Source organism: Malurus melanocephalus, unplaced genomic scaffold (genome assembly GCF_030028575.1).
Source record: "Malurus melanocephalus ecotype Western Australia unplaced genomic scaffold, MMel_1.1 scaffold_321, whole genome shotgun sequence".
In the NCBI taxonomy this organism is placed as follows: domain Eukaryota; kingdom Metazoa; phylum Chordata; class Aves; order Passeriformes; family Maluridae; genus Malurus; species Malurus melanocephalus.
In genome coordinates, this window is record NW_026623553.1 from 735,571 (window position 1) to 759,424 (window position 23,854).

The following is a 23,854-nucleotide window of genomic DNA, read 5'->3' on the forward strand; positions in this document are numbered from 1 at the left end:
CACAAGCCCTGCCACACTGCAGTGACTGCACATGTTAAATAGGCTGTGCTGARCTGTAAGGAGCAAAACCTGTGTGTAGTAAAACTTGAGCAAAGAAACGTTACAAAAAGACAAATTGTTAAGCAAGTTCCTTGAATCTTAAGCATTTCTACTGTGTTATGTCTGTGAAGGAGAGCCACTGATTTCAAGTAAACTTAAAATATTTGAAATTTCATTTCGTAACTTTTGTGCCTGTAGCTAGAGCTGGGCAGTTTAGAGTGGTAAATTGCTGGGAATTTAATAACCTTTAAAGTTTTTTCCTTCTCCTAAAAAAAAGATACATTAGAGCTCAGTCTGCTTTGTTTTGGGTGGGAAAGGGGTAATAAGTGTTTCAAGTTGAAAAATTCTTCACATTCAGAAAATATTACACCAAGCTTGTTTCCCAAACTTCTGGTTTTGGGCTTCAGTGTCCGAATTCTCCCAATATGATGTTTTTTTTGGGTTTTAAAAAAATTCTTCAATGATATGAGTCGACACTTTAGGACAAGTATCAAAGCTGCCAGTTTCAAGACATGGGATTTTTACTGCTATGTTATAGTTAATCAAATATTCAGATCTTGGATAAATGTTAGCAGATAGTTTAGTTTTAAGTGGCTAATTTTCTGGCATGTTTGCAAACGATTTTTAACTAATAGTGCATGTGGCTGAACTCTAAAATAGTGTCTTTGCATTTCTTTTGTGTGACTTTCCTACTAACCTGACTGATGAACGAACATGCACTGAAGGAATTGGTAAATTGTCCACTGCCGATGGCAAAGCCTTCGCAGATCCCGAGGTTCTCCGGAGACTGACGTCGTCCGTCAGCTGCGCGCTGGACGAGGCGGCCGCTGCGCTGACACGGATGAGAGCCGAGAACAATCACAACACAGGACAAGTGGACAAGTATGTACTGAGCGCCCCCACCCCCAGTTCCCCAGCTCTAGAATGGAATTTTATATCACATTCAGTTAATTTTGTGGTTAGCGCTTGGTAGTAGAGCTGTTCTACTACTAGCAGAAGCAAAGGTGTTGCAYCTGAAGGTGTAGCTACTGGCCCCTCAGGTTATTGGCTTCACAGGGTAAGAAAGTACAAAAAAATGTTACTCCGTAACCTGATGTTCTTTCTGTATATCAGACAGTTGATTTCTAGTTCAAGAAAGTTTAAGTTCTTAGCTGTAGAAGAGWAGGTGATTGCTCTCAGTTACAGATGTTTGTCTGGTTGCAGTATTCATWTTAGTGGTCTCTGTGACCACTTGGCTACTGACTTTTTAACATTGTCTGTGTTAGGAATTTGTCTTGGCACCTACAGTCAGCAGTTTGTCATGATCACAGCCTCTGTGTGTCTTGGCATTCCCAGAACTGGGAATAGAATTAGTAAGGTTTACTCCTGTCTTGCAAACACCATGAAAACCAGCATTGAGCACTCCTATCTGCATCTGGTCTGTATTGAGAGCATATTATGAGTTAGCAACTGATGAGAACAAGCTAATTCTGACAATAAGGAAAATGCCTATCTCTATTTCACCTGTGGAAATAATGTGTGTGCGTATATATATACATTTAAAAAAATATATATCTGGAAGGTGTATTTTCAAGTAATGCTTAGCATTGAAGTCAAGAGTCTTTTCTTAAAGGCTTCCTCCTTGCCTAGGAAATGTGCCCACCTATTGCAGATATATTTTGAGCTCACTGTGTGGTAACTGATTTTGCAGTCGCAGTTTGGCAGAAGCATGCTCCGAYGGGGATGTAAATGCTGTCCGGAAGCTGCTGGATGAAGGACGAAGCGTAAATGARCATACTGAAGAAGGGGAGAGTCTCCTTTGCTTGGCCTGTTCAGCAGGATATTATGAATTGGCACAAGTAAGTAAAGTACAGTTAGAACTAAACATTTGTGAAACATTGTCTGAGGGGCTTCTTTGATCGGTAAACATTTTAGCTATTAGGGTTATTATAATTCATTATTTCAACAGAATATCAGTGAATACAGCTTATTGTGGGTTTCCAGTTAYTGCTTGGATTTCTTCAATGGAAAATGCAGTCATATATGCCTGTAGGTTGAAGGGACTTGTCTAAGAAATCCTGTGTTTTGTGATGTATCTACTTTTCTGGCATTGTTCTAGATGCAGTCCAACTGTTCTACCAAGCCTGAGGGTCTAAAATAGCAGCAAACCCAAATATTACAATTGGTTGGCTTCTAAAAACTCATGTCTCAATCACACAATCCTTTTTAAGATCACATTTGTAACAAACGTGCATTAATTTCTGTTCATTTTGAGCTATAATGCTTCTGTATCTAAGGGCAGCTGCTTTGAGATGTTTAGGTGGTAGTTCTTGGAAATGCCCAACTTCATATTTTGGTGCCMAAACAGAGGACAGGGTGAGAGCTCACCTGTGAGCTTGACCTGTGGGTGCCCTGGTCATTATTGCAGGTGACAGTTTCTGTYCTGTATTTCTGGTCAGTGAGTTACCCTGTGACTTTTGAAAATGTTAGCATTTCACTGGAACASATATGAACAAATGTAGGAATCCAGATTTCCTGCAGAAGAGCCCAATGCAGGCAGTAACTGTAAATGGTCCTGAGGGTGGCAGTGGGCTTCATGCYGGGGCAGGACTGTGATGGGGTGGGGAATCAGTCTCACAAACCCCACTGAACTAAAAMCAAAAGGTTGATGTTACAATTTATTCGCTGTAACTGGGAAATGTCCCCCTAGGTGCTGCTAGCCATGCACGCGAACGTTGAAGATCGAGGGAATAAAGGTGACATCACTCCCTTGATGGCAGCTGCCAGCGGAGGCTACGTGGATATTGTTAAACTCCTCCTTGTCCATTGTGCAGATGTCAATGCACAGTCCTCCACAGGTAACTGGGGAGCAGGAGCACAGTTAGTAAGGCTGGCACATAAGGCACACAGCTCTTCTGAACATCTGTGTTTTTGTCTAACACTTTCATTCAACAGAAAATGTGACAGGAACTGTTAGGAATAGACCAGATCTGTAGCAGATGTATTTGGAATCTTAACTGGTCATTATTAAAGATGGGTTTTAATATAAATTCTAATGGAAAGCGCTGTTCCTGTGAAAACCACTCTGATGTTAGATTACAAGAAAAATACATGAAGTTTATCTTTTCTTATTTGTATAATCCAAAAGTACCSAGTAAGATGACCATGGGTCACATCAAGACCAGTTATTTCTGTTTCTTCCTATCAAAGAGGATTTAAAATTTTGAGTGCATTGAATGTTCCTTTGTTTTGCTGGTTCTTGACCACAGCTTAACTGTCCTTGTTGAGAGCATTAGCCTGCAGTTGGTTTCTGTTTATTAGGATAGAATTTAGACTTTGTTCAAATTCTCAAACAAATTGTAAGTCTGAACCATGAGATACTCTTATCTTGCTGTTTAGCCATGTTAAGCAAACTTACCTTAAAATTGACTGCAGCATTTAAAAATGAGCCATATGTGAGTGTCTGTCACTTGCAATACCAGAGTTTCAAATTATAAATTTATTCTCAGCCAGCCAGTAGAAGTTTTTCAAGGAATTACAGGGTATGGTCTTAGACAAAAAAAAAAATAAAGACAAAACCAAAAAAAMCAACCCTCCCAAACTGTACAGTAAAAATGACCATTGATCTTTTTCCATGTGTTTATTTGATCTATTTTTGTATGCTGAAGTAGGAAACATTATATTCAAACTATAAAAATCCTGATTTGTAATACTGGCTCAGCATTAATACCTACATGTTATAGTTATGTTGGGATTTTATACCCTGCCTGGAAGGATTAGTTGGAGTAATGTTGCTGTGAGGTGAAAGGCTGATGCTGGTGATGTACCTGGTTTTGTTCTGAGCTGTTAACACTGATCTCCTTCCCCGTGTTAGGAGTGGGTGATGGAAAGGGCTCTCATGCACACTCTCCTCTGCAGGGAACACAGCTCTCACGTACGCCTGTGCCGGGGGCTTTGTGGATGTAGTGAAGGTGCTACTGAAAGCTGGTGCTAACATAGAAGACCACAATGAGAATGGACATACCCCCCTGATGGAAGCAGCCAGTGCAGGGCATGTCGAGGTTGCAAGAGTATTGCTGGAATATGGTGCAGGAATCAACACTCACTCCAACGAGTTCAAAGAAAGTGCACTTACACTCGCATGCTATAAAGGTATTGTCTCTTGCCTTGTTTTGTATTTAAACAACAGTTTTTTAAAATGTTTTTTTAAGTATTTGGGTTTTTTTTATTTAGATTTGCTAAGATTTATCTGACTGAAACTTTCASCAGTACTTTGAATACTTTCCTAAGAATTTTGTAAAACTGGATTTTGGTTATAAACTCAATGTCAGGAAATGCTCATCTGTGTTATAGTAGTATTAAGTCTGTTTGTGTCCAGATGTGGCGGATTTGACATATTGCAGATGAAGACTTGTAACTGGCTATGTCCAAACTTGTGCTTTGACACGCCACCATTCTCTCCTTCCCCCACTTCCACATTCCCAATTTAATTCCCAGTTCCCTCACAAACTGTGAATTCTCAAAACATCTCTGTTAGTTTTTCAGAAAATGCAAAGTTGGAATGTGTGTTTCTAGAATACCTGGTGGGATGACAATGCCTCCATTATTASTGGATTCTTCTCCTTCAGTGTAATTTGGGATAATGTGTATGAGTTCCTTAGTATTATGAATTTCTAGGGACTTTTGACTTAATTTCTTTTGCTATTTAAAGCTTCTATGTAAAGTAACAGTGCAGTGGTACTCCACTGTGCTCCAAAGGTTTGTTTTCCAGCAATGGTTTTTCTTCAAATAGAAACTAAGGATGTGGATTATTGTCATAGTAACTTGAGGCACTTGCCYCTGTGGTTAGGATTGGAGGATACATAMATRCTATGTATAACCTATYTGAAGACTTGCATCTGGATTTGTCATGAAATTCCTGCAGCATATGGTAGCTCCTTACAGAGAAATTCCAGTAATAGTACCCCTGAAYATGTTGGAGGGTCATTCTTGTTTCTTGCAACCTAAAACTTAAATTGAGTCCCAGGCCTTGATTGACTGGAGATGTCCTGTATTATCTTTGACAAGATGGTTGATTGTTTTCCTGTCAGTTTATGTAAGACTAAGTCTTGCCTTGGAGGCAAATGCTCATCAAGAGGCTAAAAATTTGAAGGGGCAAATTCTAAAGTGACAAACTGCAATAGAGTTGAAATCAAGTTTTGGTAAAGCTCAGTAGAAGCTTTTAAAAATAGTGTCAGATAATATGATATAATGCATGTATCTTAGTTCTCAGAAATATGTCTGTGTTATTAAAAAGCTTAACTTTAGGTTCAGATCTGCATGGACCCATCCCTAAAAGATAAYCCTCCCAGTTGTGTGCTGCCTTGAAACTCTTAAATGATCTGTCACTACACTGTTCAGGAGGGAATAAGCACAGTCTTGTAGCTTGAGGTCACAAGGAAAGATTCTTGTGTAAACTTGAATTGAGCAGGTCTGTCTTCATCTCATGGCTGACCAGTATCTTTGGGAAAGGCTGTCTGAAGGTTGCTGCCTTGTTTGCATTGGCATTTTTTTAAAGAGTACTTTAAAATAGGGTTTGTCARTTATAACTTGTAAAGATTGTAATAGCAAACTATGAAAATCTGTATGATTTCGTGTATTGTCTGTACTATTAAAAGTTGATGGTGTGGAATGCTAATTCATTTTGATCTGTTTCATTTGAAGGCCATTTAGATATGGTTCGTTTTTTGCTTGAAGCTGGAGCTGATCAAGAACATAAAACAGACGAGATGCACACAGCGCTGATGGAGGCCTGCATGGTAAATACCTTTGTTTGTACTGCAGGAGGTGATAAAATCCAGTGAGCCTTGGGTACAAACAAGCTGTTTGGGGGCTGCAAGTGAACATGTGTGTTATTATTCTAAGAAAGTGTTTACTGTAGCTCCCACCAGCTTCTCAGTCTAACTGCTTACACAGAAAAAATACTCTAAGTTTTGGGAGAGATGCGTTGTTTTCAATGCTCCCTGTGTGAAGGGTAGAAGTGACTAACCTATAGTGCAGTGGAGTAGTTTAAGTCGCTGRTTTGGGTTTAGKTTTTGGGGTTTTTTTMAGTGTGTTTTCYRCCTTTGTTTTTATAAATGAGGTCYCTCAGWGTATTGTGGAATGAGCCTTCCAGAAGTGCACTGAACTGGATGATCTATGCATTACAATTGTCTGTTCATGGCTGCAGGAAGTGTTTTGCATGGAGAGTGACTTGCTTTCTTCTAAGTTTCTGTAAATAGGGTTGTGTGGTTTTTCTTTTGACCTACCATTTTATTTTGAAAAATAATATAGTCCTTAGTTCTCTAGCAACTGTCTGCATAATTTCAAAGGAGCCATTGATGAAAATCTTCCTTATCCAAGAGCGTCATTAATAAAGAGTGAGCTATTGTGTCAAAGCATATCTGCAACCATTTCTCTCTAGACTCTGGGTGATCCTTTCTCTCTTCTTCAAGCTGGGGAACTTCTTTGAAGAGAGAACAGGGACCTTGTTTCCATAGGAAACACAGAGGGGAAACTGAATTTTCTCCCAGTAGCSTGTAATCCTTAGAAGATAGGCTTCAGCGTTCCTCCAGTCTGCTGAGAGCTGGAGGATCAAGTGTTCTTTCAGTGCAGTTGTGAGGGGATGATGCAAGAGACCAAGGTCAGGTTGTAATGTGGCAAGCTGTGTCCAAGCCTTCTGACAGTGAGCTGTAATAATATCCTTGAATAGTCTTCCCTGTAGGAGAGCCTGGTGCCAATAAGGAATTCAGGAGGACAGTGAGTGTATACTGTCACCTAAAGGAGATTGCAGTGTGACTGCAGACTAAAGGTCAATCAGCCCACTGTTCTGTTTAGGCTGGGGTTTTTGTTTGCTTTTTTGTTCATTTTCTGGTGAAACAATCCGAGGACTGGTTTGACTTGGAGGCTGTGAAGCGCCTCGCTTGGGGGAGAGAGTTGTGAGGTTTGCCTGTGTGTTTTTAGCTCTTAGGTGTTTCAGACTAGGTGTTCCAATGTTTTGGGGTGTATATTGACTATTGAAAGCAACAGAAAGGAAGATGAGCCTTTGAATTCCCCACTCCATAACAAGGAATTTGTTCCTTATTATCATTTGGCTTCACCCTTGCACAAGGGAGCTGTTCCACCAAATTGTTGTGACTGTTCCCAGTCTTCATCTCTTTCCATCTAAGGAATGCAGCAGGTACAGGTTGCTGAGATGTCTGGTCTCTGATCACCAATCCTGTTGTAAGTGTCTTAGAGTGTGTTTTGGTCAGGACAGTGCACACAGTGCCTTTGATGATGCARCTCTTGGCTTTTAGCCAGCCTCTCTGAGAACAACAGCCTGTGTTCAATGTACACCCCGGATTGCTGTCCATCTCAGGTTATGTATGACTTGCTTCATGGTCAGCTTAAGCTTTCAAACCCTTTTGTTGATGTTGTGGCTTTCTACGAGCTACACCTTAGGTGAAATGTGGATTTTAGGTACTTGGTTTATTTCAAGTAGCTGAGAAGTTTAACAATACTTTCTTGAGAAGCTGACAGATATATCTGTGTGCTTTGATTGGTAAAGACTCAGACTGCTCTGGCAATCCTATTTCTCTTACTCTTTGGCTTTACCCCAAGGTACTTTTCAGTCACCTTTAAGTGTTTTTCCAAGTCTTCTTTCCTCCTGTTACCTGCCTTATTGTAACCCACTTCAGCTTCTCTGCAAGTATCTTTCCCAAGGTCTAGAAGTTGCCAACTGGGGGCTTTTTATTTTGCTGTTGGTAGAAGTCATGAATCAACTGTTACTATAAAGAATAAGAAAATCTTTTTTCTCTGATGCTTGTTTTGAGGTTTAGTCATGGATTGGGTTTTTTACTTACGGCATTCATTTGCTATCTCTGGTATTGTTGTGTCCCAAAGATTGTGCAAGATATTTACGAAAGTCTTATGCCATAACTCCTTTTTCCTCRGGAAATAAAAACACCAATATGTATYTAGCTCTTTTTTCCTCATGCATTTAAACCTGACTTAGATATARGTGGAAACCTAAAAGTTGATTAGATCCAGGTATTACCATAACTGTCATAACTAAACCATCATAAGTAAAAAGGCTGTGTCTTTGTAGGATCATTTTKTAGACCTAGTATGATAGTGGTTGCAACTACAACATCAATTGACTTCAGTTGTTTCTGACTCCTGGCTTGCCCTTTGTTTGCAGGATGGCCACGTGGAGGTGGCACGCTTGCTGTTGGACAGCGGTGCTCAAGTGAACATGCCTGCGGATTCCTTTGAATCCCCTCTCACTCTGGCTGCTTGTGGCGGGCACGTGGAGTTGGCAGCGCTTCTGATCGAACGGGGAGCCAACCTGGAGGAGGTTAATGATGAAGGTTACACACCTCTGATGGAAGCTGCCCGGGAAGGCCACGAAGAGATGGTAGCCTTACTGCTGGCACAAGGTGAGATCCGTGGCGATGGAGGAACAAAGTGTGATCCATGACCAGCAGGTGTCCTGTGCAGATTGCTCTGATGTAGTATGGGGCTGGCACTGCTCACTGCTGCACACACAGAGCAGAGCACGAACATGCAGACTGCTGTGGGGCTGATGATCATTCACCTTCCCAGCCAGTGTCTGCCCAGGTCACTGATGGCTGTTTTGTTTCCCAGGAGCAAATATAAACGCACAGACGGAAGAAACACAGGAGACAGCCCTTACCCTGGCGTGCTGTGGAGGCTTTTCTGAAGTTGCTGACTTCCTTATCAAGGCAGGAGCTGATATAGAGCTTGGGTGCTCAACACCTTTGATGGAAGCTGCTCAAGAGGGTCATCTTGAACTGGTGAAATACTTGCTGGCAGCAGGTATGTGTTCAGAGCAAGTGATTGAGCCCACAGATACCATAGACTTGATGTGTTCTGTATGATTCGGAAGATACCTGGGCTTTTGATAGTGGCAATGGTTTTACAAGAAACAATATTCTCAGGTAACTTAGCAAGTAGGAAAAAGCATATGTTGCACCTCAGAATTACTGAGGATAGTACTGTTAACAGAGTAAAGTGCCTCCTGGAGCACTGGATCCTGTTCCGTATCTRGAAAGTATCCACATTCATTAGGAGCATTGTTTCCAGCTCTCTGCATCTMGGACAGAATTTTAATACAGATAATGCTTGGTTTTGCTTGCTACTTCAGCTTTGGYTAAGTCTGGTTATCTGCATTCAGTCTCCCTGAACAACCAGTTCTTTAGGAATGGTGTGCTGGGAAGTAGTGTGCAAGACAGATTCTGGAATCTGCTGAACTTCTGTGTTAAATGAGCCTTACTGCTATGTTGTACAGTAGTAAAAATTAAATTTTGCTGAAGTTTGGGGTAAAATGCTGCTTCAATGTTCATCTCTCATTTTAAAGTTGGTAGAGTCARAAGTGTTCTGCTTAAAATAATAAAGAAAAAGGAACTGTATTTGGGAAATCTTCCTTGTTGTGGAAGGTRATTTATTTGTATTTTCTTTTCTAAGAATAAGTGTAAAATTGGCTGGATTTGTAATTTTAGAAAGTAAAGCTCCCTGCTCATCGAGGGACAGTAACAACTGTGCCACTTGGTGTAGTGACACTGGCATGTGACACCTGTCACCATCTCCCTTGGAACGCTCACTGCTTGCACTTCACTGCTGATAGTGTAGAAAGTTGATTAAGGAGCCTTGTTTTGCCATCAGGGAGTCTCTAATTATAGCTCACACCTTAAAAATAAGAAAATGGCTAATCACATTGGCATTTCTTTTTTTAATAATTATGTGTTACATATCAAGAGTCATGCATAGTTTTCACAGGGCTTGGGCATATGAAGCTAGACAAATTATTTCAACAAAATGGTTTTAAAGCAAATTATTTTAAAGAGCTGGAAAGAAGGGAAATATRTAGAAGTGTATGGTCTTGTTGTATTAATACTAATTCAATAATGTGCATTTTSTCTGGTTTCCCTTGGCATACAGCTCTGGATCAGATGGACAGTCTACACAACTGTCTGGATTCCCTTTTACTTGTTGTAACAACTAAAATGCTTCTTGTTCTAGAGGGACTGTAGGAATAAACAAGCATATAGGTTTAACTGCTTAGATTGTCAGACATGCTTTTTCCAAGCCTAGGCTTACCTCCTCTGCTTGGAATATTTTTACTGTTAAAGCAATTTTTGCCATGAGAGCATTGCTATTGAACTGTGGAGGCTGTTAGTCAGTAGGATATTGCTGTTGTCAGAGATTTTTTGTGTTTATCTGATGGGAAATACTTGATAAGGACATGTCCAATATGAAAAAACTATTGTGTTTGTAGGAGCTAATGTTCATGCCACTACAGCGACGGGAGATACAGCTTTGACCTAYGCCTGTGAAAATGGACACACAGATGTGGCAGATGTGTTGCTTCAGGCTGGTGCTGATCTGGTAAGGCTTCTGCTGCATCTTGTGGGCAAAGTGCTTTGGTTCCAAACTCTAAGGTAATCTGCTCTGAATTGAAAATGTTTTTGTATTAGGAACTACTGCTTCTTTATGTTAGTGTTGGTCTCTGAACATTGTTAGCCTCTTAACTTTTGCAAACTACTGCACAAAAAGCCCAAACAAAACAATGTCTTTTAAATGATCAGCATAATCTGATCTCTTTTCTTTCTTCTAACTCTTGGGTCTAACATACTGCTTTCTCCATGTTTATTTTTTGTAATGTAAGCTAAGTTGCTTGCGTAATTGCCTTTCATATTATGTGGTGGGAGACCCAAAACTGCCTCTTCACCAGCTACAGGGATATAACATTTGACTTTTAATTAGTAAAAACAATTGATACTTTAGTCTTCCAAAGGTGTCTAGGAACCTCATGTCAAATGAGCCTCAAGCAGGAAAGTTTGTTATTTTGGTTGCCTAGGAGGAGTATTCTTTTTTTTTTTTTTCCATAGGCACTCACTGCTCATGTGTTTTATTTTTCTTGGGAAGTGGGTTGGGGTTTTGGTTGGATATTCTGGAATTCTGAAATTCTTGAAATTGTCATTTTCCCCCTCTCACACCACTAAAGTGAGCAGTGCTTGTGGCCATCGGTGTCAACTTCTCAGTATTGCAGAGGACAATCTTGGTCCTTTCTAAAGTTYTATTTCACTGCGTTTTCTTGTTATGCCAATGAAAATGTGGAACAGGCAAGGTAAACAGAGTAAGGAAGGAAAGAAAAATTGCTTTGAAAGGAAGACTCACCATGTAAATCTGCCAGTTTTGAATTCTGATTATAAGTTAATTGGGAAATGCCTTTGGAATGGTAGCAATACTGATGGCAGGTGCCTCTGGTTTGAAGCAGTTTCTGTTCAAACCCTTGCGTTGCTTAGTTTTATTCGAAGTTGGGAGGTGTTTTGAATAGATTTGTTATCTTTGTCATGGGCTGAGGGAGGGCTCTGAAGGGGTATGAAAAAGCTTCTTTGGGAGTACCATGGGAGGAGACCCTTCTAGATTTCAATTTTCATTTAAATGAGTTTAGATGATTCCACCAAGTTGTCCCAGAAAGTCAGGAATTTCATGAAGATCTGGACTTAGACATTTAGCTGGTCTGTCTACAATTGTCCAGTTAATTTTACTCTACTGCTGGTGTTAAGACACAGCAAAAGAAAATCAGTCTCCCATTGCTTTTTTTTTCCTTCCTTTTTCATCCTGCGGCTTCCCTCTTTCCTGGGATTGCTTTCACTGATGTTTCATTGTTTTCCAGAAGYTTTCATTATCCCTGAGCTTTAATTCAGGGTCACTGAGGAGCTGGACATGCAACATCTTACTCTGCTGGAATGCAGTTCATTTTGAAGAAAATACTGGTTATGTCCTAAAYAGYRAAATGAAWCAGGAGCAGCCTGGTCTRGTGAAATGTGCCCCGGTCCATGGCAGGGATGTTGRATGGGATGGTCTCTGAARKTTCTGTCCAAYCYAKACCATTCTGTGATKGYTTTTTGAGAAGTGATTCTAGTCYCCAATATAGTCTTGTCTGAGCTGGGAATGATCACCACCACATCTTAATGCAAAATGGGTTTTTGTTCTGTCAAGTGAAAATGGGAACTGGTGCCTTTCAGAGACTGATCCTCTGGTCTGGATATCAAATATGTAATTCAGTTCAGGAACCAGTGAAGATCATGAGAGCTCTATTAGATTAATTAAGCAATATGGTTTTGTAAGAACCAGGAGAATTAAAAGAAWATTCTGAACTTCCTTCAGTTTGTCATTAATTTTTCCTTAAAACTCTGTAGTGACAAGTCATACTAGAAATGAGCAGTGTCAGAGTGCTCATCCATCTGCTGGAGAGCTGCTCAATCCTCCATGGTACTTCAATGAGTTTGTCTTCTTGTGGCTAATTGTTCRTGAAGTCTGGCTTGTTAACAATTCTGCTGTGCTTTTCTGATGCCCTTCTTTAAGGGAACTTTTCCATGTCCTTACAAAGTTGGCCTGTCAAAATCTGTAGCAAAACTAGCTGGCAGGCCTGCACCTATTCTTGTTAATGTATGCATTTTGAAATCGGCTTGCTTTTGCCAAGTGTATGAATGACTGAATCTGAGGCACATCTGAAGCCTTCAGCCTGTGATCCCATCTGTGCCTTAGTTACGTTCTAGTTCCCCCATCCCCTTTAGGAGTAGGGATTTCCAGGGTCTCAGCTTGAGCTCCTGCCACTGGATCAAACATAAATTTTACTTACTTGCAACCTCTGTGGGGACAGAACACCTAGTTTAGATTTTCTGATCTTTGTAAGTAAGATTTTGGAGATTGAAACTCTGACATATGAATTGAAAAAGCATTTTTTTGAAAGCAGAGGTAGGGTTTAGTGCTTTCAGGAAACTTCAGGAAAAAATAACCAGCACTTCAGTAATATATCTRTTTAGCAGTATGGCAAGGATTGTCTAATTTCAAAGGTGATAGGATAATTTTTCCTGTTTTCCTATAAGGTTTGGGTTTTTTTCTCCTCTGTTTCTTCTTTCTGTCTTTCTTAGCACTTACCTTCATCTCAAGGGTTGTGTAAACTAAGATGTGGGAGGTCCATGTATGTTCCCACAGGAACCAGGTTAAGGACTGTAAATCTCACAATGAGTATTGGTGATATTTAGTGAGAGATGATATCCTGCTTTTAAGCTGCTTGCCTTTCAATAAACAAAAAGGACCTTTCTGATGTAGAGTCACATCTGGATTTAAGGAGATTCTGGTGTATTTTCGAAGGCAACACTGCTGTTGACAAGGTGGTTGAATGTTTGTTGTTTCAGTGTAGCTGAAAACAAAACAGAGCTGTTCTTTTTTGAATGGTAAGATCAGCTCGGCTTTTCTCAGCTGGGAAATACAGAAAAGAATTTTGAATTGGGATTTTTTTAACCTGTACCCTCTTGCAGCTGTACATGAGGCTGTGAGTTGATTTAGGACGGAGTTTACCTTTCTCCTACAAGATATGTGGGAGACTTTATACTGAAATTGAAAGACGGATGAGAACTCATGAGGGCAGCTTCATCCTTGTATTTTTCTCATTTTACACTGTCAGGGTCTCCCCAAAACTCTTCAATACTTCTTAAGATTYGACGTCTTGCTTTTTTTAGAAAACTAAAACTGGCTTCCTGACATCCACATAACTCTGATTGCAAAAAAAAAAGACCCCCCAACATGCATGCCAAACAACCTCTTAATTCTTTTCCTATGACACAATGTTTTTACAGACATGTTTCTGTCATGGCATGGATCATTGTTTTGCCTTCAGGTGATAGCATCCCTYGCACTAATATGGCTCCTAAATTAAAAACTCACTTTCCCTCATGTGTGTGACACACTGTAGGTTTGATGCATTGTGTATGAGGCACTATTTAAACACCTACAAAGGCAGCCAGTCTACTTGGATTTGAATTAAACAACTGTGTTGCTATTGCTGTTGCAGTGAAGAATCAGAGGTGCTGTTACGTTTTTTATTACTGGTTTTTGAACCATCAGGGGAAGGTCAGGGAATTCTGGGTTTTGTAGATTTGGCCCTTAGTCTTACACAGACAAAGCATGGTAGAACGTGTGAGGCTCATTTTTGTAGTCAACACYTTTTGGATGTTGCAGTCTCTGGATGGTGCAAGTTCTTTGAATGAAGTACAATGAAGTTCTTCATTTTCCCAGTAGCGAAACAAAAATCCATCTTGTCTGTAACAAGATGCTGTGTCTGACCTTTGTGCTCTCTTTGTGGATGTGAATGGCTCATGGTAGGAGTCTGAACTCCCGAGAGCTTCATTKCTTGGTCTTGCTATGGTTCTTGTCTACTTCATGCCAGCAAACCAGTTTTCAGCTGGTGGATCTCATCCAATTTAAGTTCATGTTCCAGGTCTTCATGACCAGGAATATTTRTTTGTAGAATAAGAGTTGTTGTTTTCCCTTTTTCAGGACAAGCAGGAGGATGTTAACAAGACTGTTTTGGTGGTATAGAGCTTGGCAGGCATCAGGTGAAGGCTGGCCTTTGGTGCTTGTAAGCTGCAGCCTCAGGATACATGCTAAGGACAAAGCATGGCTTCAAAGCATCTCAGTCTCCTCAAAGTCTAGAAACTCACTGTGTGGRCTAGATGGAGCATTCTTGTCCTGTATTTGCTCTTCTGTAGGGTTTTCTAGAACTGGTTTTAAAAAAATAATACCCCAACCTTTCAATATGTAGCAGGTTATCTCATTGAGTGTTAGCAAAAACAGCCCTCTTAAATGTGATAGTTTCCTCTAAGGCATTCCCTTTTTAGGTGTTCAGTTTAGAGGCCTAGTTGAGTTTTTAAGTGCTCCTGAAATACTGGTTTGCCACATATCTCAGGAAGGTTATTTAGGGCAAGCAGGTTGGTGACTGCTGGAATAGAAGTTCAGTCTTGAAAATTAGCTAAGTGTTAGGGACTGTGKTTTTTTGCATCAAAAGCTTTCTGTAGATAATTTTGTTTAGAATAATATTTAGATTTCTGTTAAATATTTGCTGTTGTCATGGATGAGGGAAGTTTGTTAAAGAACTGAGAAGTTGGACCTTTACTTTGAAAATACAGATTTTCTTCCTGAACTTCTAAATAACATGCAACATTGGAAAAAAACCTCACAAAAAACTACCCTAGTGATTATTATAACCATGAATATTTGTGAACCAAGAAGAATTGTGTGTGGGAWAGCCTTTATGTAGCTAATCTTGGAATTGCCTAAACTAGAGAACTCAAAAGGAGGAATTAAAAAATAYTGATGAGTGTTGTAAAATGCTCCTGGTGACTCTGCTTCTGCTCTGCACTTGGAAGTATTGATTTGTCTAGAAAGGAAGTAATTATTGMTGACTGGAATCTCATCTCCTTTTTGAGTCCCAGTGGAAAAGATGCAGAGAGTGTAAACTCCTGCCTGATTTTGGTAACATTCTCACTTTCCCCTCCTTTCTTGTCTGTTACCCAAACAGAAAATGCTKCTCAGGTGTTCTTTCTATCCCAGCAGAATTAGCAGGAGAGCACCTCAGCCAGGGGGTTAGAGAATGGATTTCCAAATGTGGCAGAGGTGTTCTCCTTTCTTCCTCTTCCTCATTGTGCTAACTACCACATTCCTCAGGGYTGGAGCAGTGACAAGAGATGGGATACTTTGGTGAGTCCTACAGTGCAGAGGCAAGRGAAGTGTCTTTGGAGACAATTTACTGGGTTTAGATCTTACAAAATAAGCATTGATGTGCACTTCATATAAATACAAGGGAAAAGCTCACTGGAGAGGTAATGGGGATTCTTTGGGACAACTTTCATGCTCTGTCCTGATTTTGATTATCTAATGCAGCTGAAAGATATATAAAACCTTTGAAATTTATGATTATTCTAGGTAAAAAGACAGGATGTGAGTARACAAAGGCCCTGCACTGTCTCAGCTTCTTATTTTGGCTTGTCCTAGATGTCTTCCCTTAGAGCTTGAGTTGATGTTGTCTGATAGCCAATATTAGCTAATTCTGAAGTCAGAATGAATTTAATCTTAAAATAAAATATGCACTTCTATCTTCCAATGTGAAAAATACCATCAAAATGCGTAAGTTTTGAAGATGTACAGCAGGTGGGCACCCAAATGGTTTGGTTTGGCTGGGCTGATGGTGTGCATGGTGCTGCAAGGATTGGAAACGTATAGTAGCTGAGGATCAAGTTCTGCCTGCTTGAGGAAGTGACAGTTGGTTAAACTGGGCAGAATCACTGCATTGCATTTAAATGAGGAAGCCTCCTGGTGTCCCGTGTTTAAGGCTTCCAACAGCGAAGTCTGTTAGGAAGGCAGAATGTTGCAAATAATTATACCTTACTGCCAGTTATCTGCTACATCTCTCTGCAATATAGGATGCTTTTAACTACCTTGAATATAGCTAAGATGAGCTAAAATAAATTTTGCAKCAGTGAGRATTTAGAACTGGGTATGTAATAGTTCAGGCAGCAGTGTCCAGGTCCTSCCCAGAGCAGAATGGTGGTCAGGAATTCTTTGCATCCACAGCTGCCTTGGGAATGATGTGCTGGTGGRACCAGGGCTTTGCTATGCTTCAGGCACACAGCAGCATCTGGCTTTTTAGGGTCTCTTGGCAGTGGCTGAGGAAGGAAAAACTATGCCAAATACTAGAGTAAGCATTAGAGTTCAAGGGCATGCTACTAATTCTTGAAATTGTAGGGCCACATGTTAACATAATTAGCTTTATATGCCYTGCCAATGTTTTTGCCATGCACAGTCCAGAAGCAGGCATTTATTGACATCTAAGCAGTCATTATTGCCCTGGGAAGGGGATCTATTTAATTAAGAAAAAAAAAAATACTTCAGTAGTAAGTCTGTAAGGTTTTCTGTCAGCCTCCATGCACTTGTGTGTTATAATTCTGAGTAAGCAAAGAAATCAGAACACTAATGTGGGATTTAGCCATGTGTTAAAGCAGTGGTGGACAGTAACACAGAGCTTTTGTGAAAGCTGAGGAGCTGAGCAGGAGAGGGGCAATGTAACCTTTTACAGTGAAGGATGGGCTTGGACTGGGGGCCAGTCTCCARCAGAAGATCCAGTCAAGAGGTTTATTCTTCAAGTGTATGAAAGAAAACTAACTTTATGTGCAGCTTGCAACCAAAGCAAGCCATATGTCAAAGGACATATGCAGAGTTTTCAGGAATACTGAAGCTATGGGAAGGAATTGAGTTGTTCTGTAAAATCACTTCTTGTCTGACTGTATTTGTAAGTAGCAGTGTCATCCACTGTCAGTAMTAAATGTGAACTTTCACTCACAGGCATACATGCAGTTACAAAGTAAACAGTGAATTTAGAGCTTGGCTTCCCAGATACTTGATTAAAAACCACATATTCCTAGTTTATTATTGATCAGACTGAATATTTTTTAAATAGGATAATACTGAATATAGAGTGCACATACAAACATTCCCAGGAAGGTGATGTTCTCTCCCCTTGTTCTGCGGGAGGGTTGGTACCATTGCTCAGCATTCTTTGTGGTATTGATCATGTCTGCATAGCAGGCACATTGTCTAGTTCTGTAACTGCTCTAATACAGTTGTATTCAACCACATCTTCCCAGCATTCAGAAACTTTTTAAATTAGAAAATTATTCTTGACGCTCCTTCCCTTTTTGTTGGTTTGTATCATCCTTTTCTCATTTTTCTGCTTTATTCTCCAATCCTATTTAGATATTTCTTGTGACCTGCAGTGATTTGTCTCATTTTTATTATTGTTCCTCTTCAGTATGTTTTATGAATGTTGTGTGCACTCGAGGCATTGTTGCAGTTTGGAGGTGTGGCAGCACGTGACAGCTCTCTGGACTGTGGCCCCACAGTTTGTGGTTATTGTTATATCCTGATGCTGGATGACATTTGTGTTAATCTGCCACCATTTTTGAGGAGGAAACAAGATGTCACTGTTCTCATTTATGTTATACATTTGAACATTAAAATAAAAAGGGGGTGTAAGTATGGAAGCTTCCTGGTGCAATACCAGTATGGGTGTGGTCTTAGTCCTTTCTAACAGGATTTAGTATTTAAGGTAACATGAAAATTTACTCCAGTCAGTTTATATTTATTACAGTCTGTCTGCCTGTGAGATAAATCTTCTACTGAAATGGGTAATTCTGGTCCCATCACAAGATACTTGAGAATCTGAAACAGTGATACAATTTTTGCCCRTTTATACATCTGTTGTTTCTTCTCCAGGAGCATGAATCTGAAGGTGGGAGGACCCCACTAATGAAGGCTGCACGAGCTGGTCACTTATGCACCGTGCAATTCCTTATTAGCAAAGGTAAATGCTAGCTTAAATAACTTAYTAAAAAGCTTTAAATGCCACTTTAGTGTGCCACGTGTTTGTGATTAATGTTTAGAATTATTCTGGTTATGTATATATGCATTTGTCAAACCCCAAAGGGTTTTTTGAATGAATTACAAAATATTTTGCTAGTTAACTTTTGCTACTCTGTTGTATAGATTAGATTTGAAGTACAGCAGATACTTTCAGTTTCTTAAAAAAAGCACTTCCTCCTTCAGAAAAGCACATCAAGTACTGTCTGAAACAGTAGCAACTGTACCACATAGTGATACTGCTCAGAGCTTAGAGTGAACATTTGGAAGTGTGCTTCTTGCACCATGTGTTCCCTCATTTAACACTTACAAGCCTACTGTTGCTGTTGCTACTGTCTTGTCTTTACAAGGTGAGGAGGATGATGTATAGAAGCCAATCAGTTAGCTGAAATCCCTTGCTCTTTCCCAAGAAGTGGGTAGGAAGTAATTGGATTAGAAGAGTAAAGTTTGTTCCACAAAATACTRTACTTGTTGATACTTTCTCTTGGAAAGAATTTCTTTGTGTTAATTCTAAGATCTTCTCTTACTAGGTGCCAATGTGAACAGAGCTACAGCCAACAATGATCACACAGTGGTGTCCCTGGCCTGTGCTGGAGGTCACCTGGCCGTGGTTGAACTTCTCCTGGCGCACGGGGCAGATCCTACTCATCGGCTCAAGGTATTCACTTGCAGCAGTTGTGTTTCATAGGTTCTGAAAGAACCACCTGGCTGATTTATGGAGTAGTAAATTTAAATCATAGAATCATATCTTACATGAGGGTGCTACACCAGGTAGCAAAACTCATCTTCTCACTTTTTGTTTCCGAAATCTCACTTCAGGATGGCTCAACAATGCTCATTGAAGCTGCCAAGGGAGGACACACAAATGTTGTTTCTTACTTGCTGGATTACCCAAACAATGTTCTGTCGGTTCCTGCAGCAGACTTGTCCCAGCTCACACCTCCATCTCAGGATCAGTCTCAGGTAAGGCATAAGGATAGCACTATCAATGTTGGGAAGAAGCACTTTTGTAGTAGTTAATTTGAAAATGAACATAGGCAGTGGAAGGAATTTTAAAAACCCTGCACACATGACAATGATAGAAAGTGAGAGAATTGATGCTACATGCAAAGATCTGAAGAACACATGAGCTTTTTTGCTTTAACAYAGTCCCAAACCTAAGATTTCAAAAGGATGTTTTCTTTCCTGCATTTTTCTTTCCTGCATTATTGGTATTTCATTTCAACAATTCTAAACCCTTGTTGGTAGCACCCCTCACATGATGTTACTCAGTTTGTTATATAAAAGRAAATATATTGGGTAAATTCAGAGTTCTACAGTCTCAAGAAGCAGCTTTCCAGGGAAGTTTCCAAGGAATTAACAGTTTTCTAGCCAACACTGCCTCAGATTTTATACAGAGTACAGTTAACTTTGACATTATCCCCAATAGAGTAGCACAGGAAGGTCATACCAAGAGGTAGCATGGGATACACAGTTTGGGAAGAGTGGACTGGAGCGTGCTCTTTGTATTAACACTTGAAGATCTGCTCTGCCAGAAGGTGTTTTGACCTGAGTGTGTATCKTTGCCTTTGTTTTAAGGTTCCCCGTGTCCCGGTGCATACGCTTGCTATGGTTGTACCTCCCCAGGAGCCTGACAGAACCCCTCAAGARAACTCCCCACCTCTCTTGGGAGTGGTGAAAGGTCAGTATGTAGCCACTCAGAGAATATATGATATGTGTGGTTTGGAAATGGATAGACTGGGGACCATCTTATTAGAGCTTATGCATAGCATAGTCCATTCCATCAGTTCTTAAACACCTCTAATGAAGTATAATTTAAAACTATTTCATATAGTTCATAGTTTTTTCCTTATTTTCTTGCATTCTACAGGATAGCAGCACTGGTTTTTCTAACATTATTATGCTTATTCTAATTTATCAGAATTGTGCTTATTCCGTTCTTTGTGGAAGAAAATGCTTGTGGTAACTGCCATAGTGCAAACAGATAAAAGTGTTAATGTACTCTAGGTATGGTGTTCACTTTTGAATATTGTACATTGATCTTCTAGAATAGTTGCAGCTATTATCCATGGACTTGATACACCAACCTTTTTCTTTTCCTACAGTAGCAATGCAAACATGCTGGCACTATAAAATGCCAATGCAGATCTACTTACAGGAGAGTTTTTGTTGTATTAGAAATAGTTCTTCTGTAAGTAATGGTTACATCAGAGTTTTTGTTTTGAACATGGTCAAACTGATTGGCTAGAACTCCTTGCAATCATTAAATGGCAATTAAGGAGTTTGTTTCCAGCTGTGAATTCTGTAACAGAATCTTGATATTTGCTAAGTCAGCTCAGAAAGAGAAGCAGATTCTCAAGTGCAAAGTACAAACTGCAGCTCCTAATGATGTAGAGTTTTGGACAAGGATCTTAATCATTACAGTATCCAAAGCTCTGTGAGCTAGATCTCCATAAATCCTTTGTTTTAGGAATCACTGAATGCTTGCAGAGCAAACAAACAAACATTAAACCCYTTAGGGGCACAGATGAAGAGAGAAAAATACCGTGTACATGCTGGTGTCTCAATATGCAGCTGTGTCCCTCTCCCTGCAAATGCCATGTGTGTGACCTCTCAGATGCACTTGCTGTTTCATTTCCTAGGATGTGCAACACTTCATATTTTGGATTTCATAAAAATGGATACCAAACAAATGAATATGTGACTTCTGGTTCAAATAACCCACCAAAAAGCAATATACCAGCACATATGCCCTTCCAGTTCAATGCCTGTTAGTACTGCAGAGTGGGAGTGTTCTGGGAGCACATTTTGTGGTGCATGGGAATCGGGGATTAGTTGATGCTGAGTCAGAAGAATGAAGTTAAAAGCTAGAAGTTTCATGCTGTTTAATCAAATCATGAAAAGTAAATAGTTGACTGTAGTTTAGGAAACAGCTCTCATTACAAGTACCTTCTTGCCAATGTCAGCACATCCTTAGGTGTGTTTTTTGCAGTACCATGATGTTGGGACTGGCACAGGGAAATCTCATTGTTCACAGAGGTTTAGGACATGCTTCATGCATGTCAGCAAAACTCCTCGTGCTGTGTTGCAGGAGATGCAGCAATCCCAAATGTGTCATCRGGCTGATGAAGCATTCCCAAAAACTCTGTGCAAAGCTTTTGTATCTCTCAGTTCTTTAGGGGGAAAATGGTATTTTTGTGCTAAACGCTGTGTGCTCATTGCAGTGCAGAGTTGGTGTGCTGTGCTGAACTGCCATTTGTAACTTGTTACACACAYGTGGCTTTTAATTCACCAGGTTTCCATCACTAAACTTTTTGGGAGAGGAGGGGCAAAAGAGGGGATGAGTTAAGGAGTTCGTTATTTCTGAGGCAGCAGAGCAGTCAAGTTCTTGCATAACAAAATCATTTATCTGCAGGCAGAACAATTACTTGCCTTCAATTAGAAGTAGCCCCTGAGTCTTTGTATAAACTCTGAACTACTGGGAGGCAGGAGAGCAGTACCTTGCCTTCTTAAACTTAGCACAGTAAGATTTTTTTTTATCAGCCTATGTGAGTTTTGCAAGAAATGAGATAGTGACACTTTGTTTTCTGGAGAGCTCCTGGCAAGTCAAAGTGTGAAAGGGTAAAACTTGAACACACTTAAGTGTTATTATTACGGTTCAGATATGGCATGAGGTTTTTCAAGAGCAAATTATTGTCTAATTTTGAATTTCATTATTACTCTTCAGTAAAGCATGAAGGCATGTGGGGTCATTACCATTTGAATAATTATTTTGGCAAAGGATTTAATATYGTGTTTAGCAACTGAAAAGGGAAAYATTTCAGAGGCAACAGTGGATCTAGAAAGGCTAGGATAAAGGTGACACACCAAGATGATAACTTGGAAAGAACTGAAGAAATATCAGAAGCAGAATTAGTTGTGGGACTGACCAGACCTCAGCTCTYTCATGCTTAGGAAGGATTGTTCTCAGTGCACTTCATTTAGCATGTGTCTCTTCTGTCCATGTAAAAGAAATCTCAGTGCAGTTCAGCTCTTTTTGCTTTCATGGGTAGAGGCAGGAGATCCCTTCCTTGGATTCTTTGCTGAGCAGGGCAGGATTGCTCAGCAGCAGCTGTGATGCAGCAGCTCAGCACAAAGAGCTTTTTGAGTACAAAACCCAAGTGTGCTGTTTGCACAGACCCAAAGGGCTCTCCTGCAGGACCCCACAGGGGCTGTCCCCTGCAGGGCTCTGCTGCAGCTCCAGATGCTCCTGCTTGCCTGGGAGAGGCGATTGAAGCCCAGCCCAGGAATGGTCTAAAGGAATGCTGCTGGATTTCTTAGGAAACCAGCTGTTGATAATGCTGTCTGCTTTGTAAATGCAACTGCAGAGCCTTGTGTGGTGTCCTGGAGAGCACAGGKCTTGAGCACAGGGCATGCTCTAGGTCTTCATCAGACATGCTGGGACAACAAGGGATGCCCAGGGAGCCTGTGGGAAGCAGCCAGGTTGTTTTCTTAGTCAAAATATTTTCAATAATATCAGCTGTTTTTAAACATGTTAAAGTTCAAAGTAGTCTGATTTTGGAGACTGAGGTGTCAGTTTTTTAGTAAATTTTCTCCAGATTTATTTTACTTCATAGTAACTCTGAAATTATGCTTATGAATGAACTAATTGGCCTAAAGTGAGTACTTAAAATCTGTTAATAGGCTGTCATTAACATTTTTACTGTCATTTTTAAGTGGGCASTACCTTGCAGCAGTTCTCATTTGGTGTGCAGGGTGCTTTTAGAATTCCACAAAATCAAATAGACTTATTCAGGTGAAAGCTGCCCACATTTGCCTTTGAACCCTGTGAAGGAGATCAGAGTTCCCTTAAAGTTGAGTAGTACTTCTGGAATCTATAATCTTTCTCAGCTAGATATTCAATGTATGGTATCTCCTGGATCCCCATGGTAAATCTAACAATCTGATGGTGTGGAGAAGGGGAAGAAAAACAAACTGTATGTAACTTCAATAGGTACAAATTCAATAAATATTTTTTTACTCTGATATCTGACTTCTGTGCCTAATRCTGAGTTCCATATCCCAGCTGAGATCTCACGCATTGTGTGATTTAATAAAAATAGGGGCCAGGTTAACAGTAAAACTAGGAAGTTATACGGCTTTCATGGAGGTAAAGGTGTTAGTAAGGCAAACAGATGTTCCTGCTTTTCCAGCTTTTGCATTCTGATTCTTACCACATTTTTCTACTGCACAGTCCCAGCTGCCTGTTCATGGTTTAATGTGCTTCAACATCTTCTGATCAACTCTTGCTTTTCCTCCTGGCAACTCCCTGCCTGGGTCAGCAGCTAGCCCAGGTGTCTGGGATGAGTTCCCAAGGGAGATTTCACCATCTGTACCTCCTGACTTCTGAACTTCACTGATACTTTCTTTGTAGACTTAAAAACTTTTTTTCTGCAAATCCTCAGCAGTGCAGGCCGGTGATTTGACACCAAGGCACGTGTAKGTCCCCAGGAGCACAAATGTGTCACAGTCTTTTCATGGTGGATTGTAAAGTTCTGCTCCTTTGAAGCTT

General features: G+C 40.3%; 1 protein-coding gene across 13 annotated transcripts in view; it reads left to right on the forward strand.

Annotated features, from left to right (window-relative positions):
• ANKHD1 (ankyrin repeat and KH domain containing 1) overlaps positions 1-23,854 on the forward strand; it is a 99,686-nt gene that overhangs the window by 33,886 nt on the left and 41,946 nt on the right. For all 13 annotated transcript variants that reach the window (XM_057377672.1, XM_057377659.1, XM_057377660.1 and 10 more), the window contains exons 3-14: positions 765-921; positions 1,730-1,877; positions 2,729-2,876; positions 3,937-4,170; positions 5,722-5,816; positions 8,219-8,456; positions 8,665-8,856; positions 10,316-10,425; positions 18,160-18,247; positions 18,834-18,961; positions 19,123-19,266; positions 19,882-19,984. In XM_057377672.1, coding sequence (XP_057233655.1) covers positions 765-921; positions 1,730-1,877; positions 2,729-2,876; positions 3,937-4,170; positions 5,722-5,816; positions 8,219-8,456; positions 8,665-8,856; positions 10,316-10,425; positions 18,160-18,247; positions 18,834-18,961; positions 19,123-19,266; positions 19,882-19,984 — 1,785 coding nt within the window. The remainder of the gene's footprint in view (positions 1-764; positions 922-1,729; positions 1,878-2,728; positions 2,877-3,936; positions 4,171-5,721; positions 5,817-8,218; positions 8,457-8,664; positions 8,857-10,315; positions 10,426-18,159; positions 18,248-18,833; positions 18,962-19,122; positions 19,267-19,881; positions 19,985-23,854) is intronic.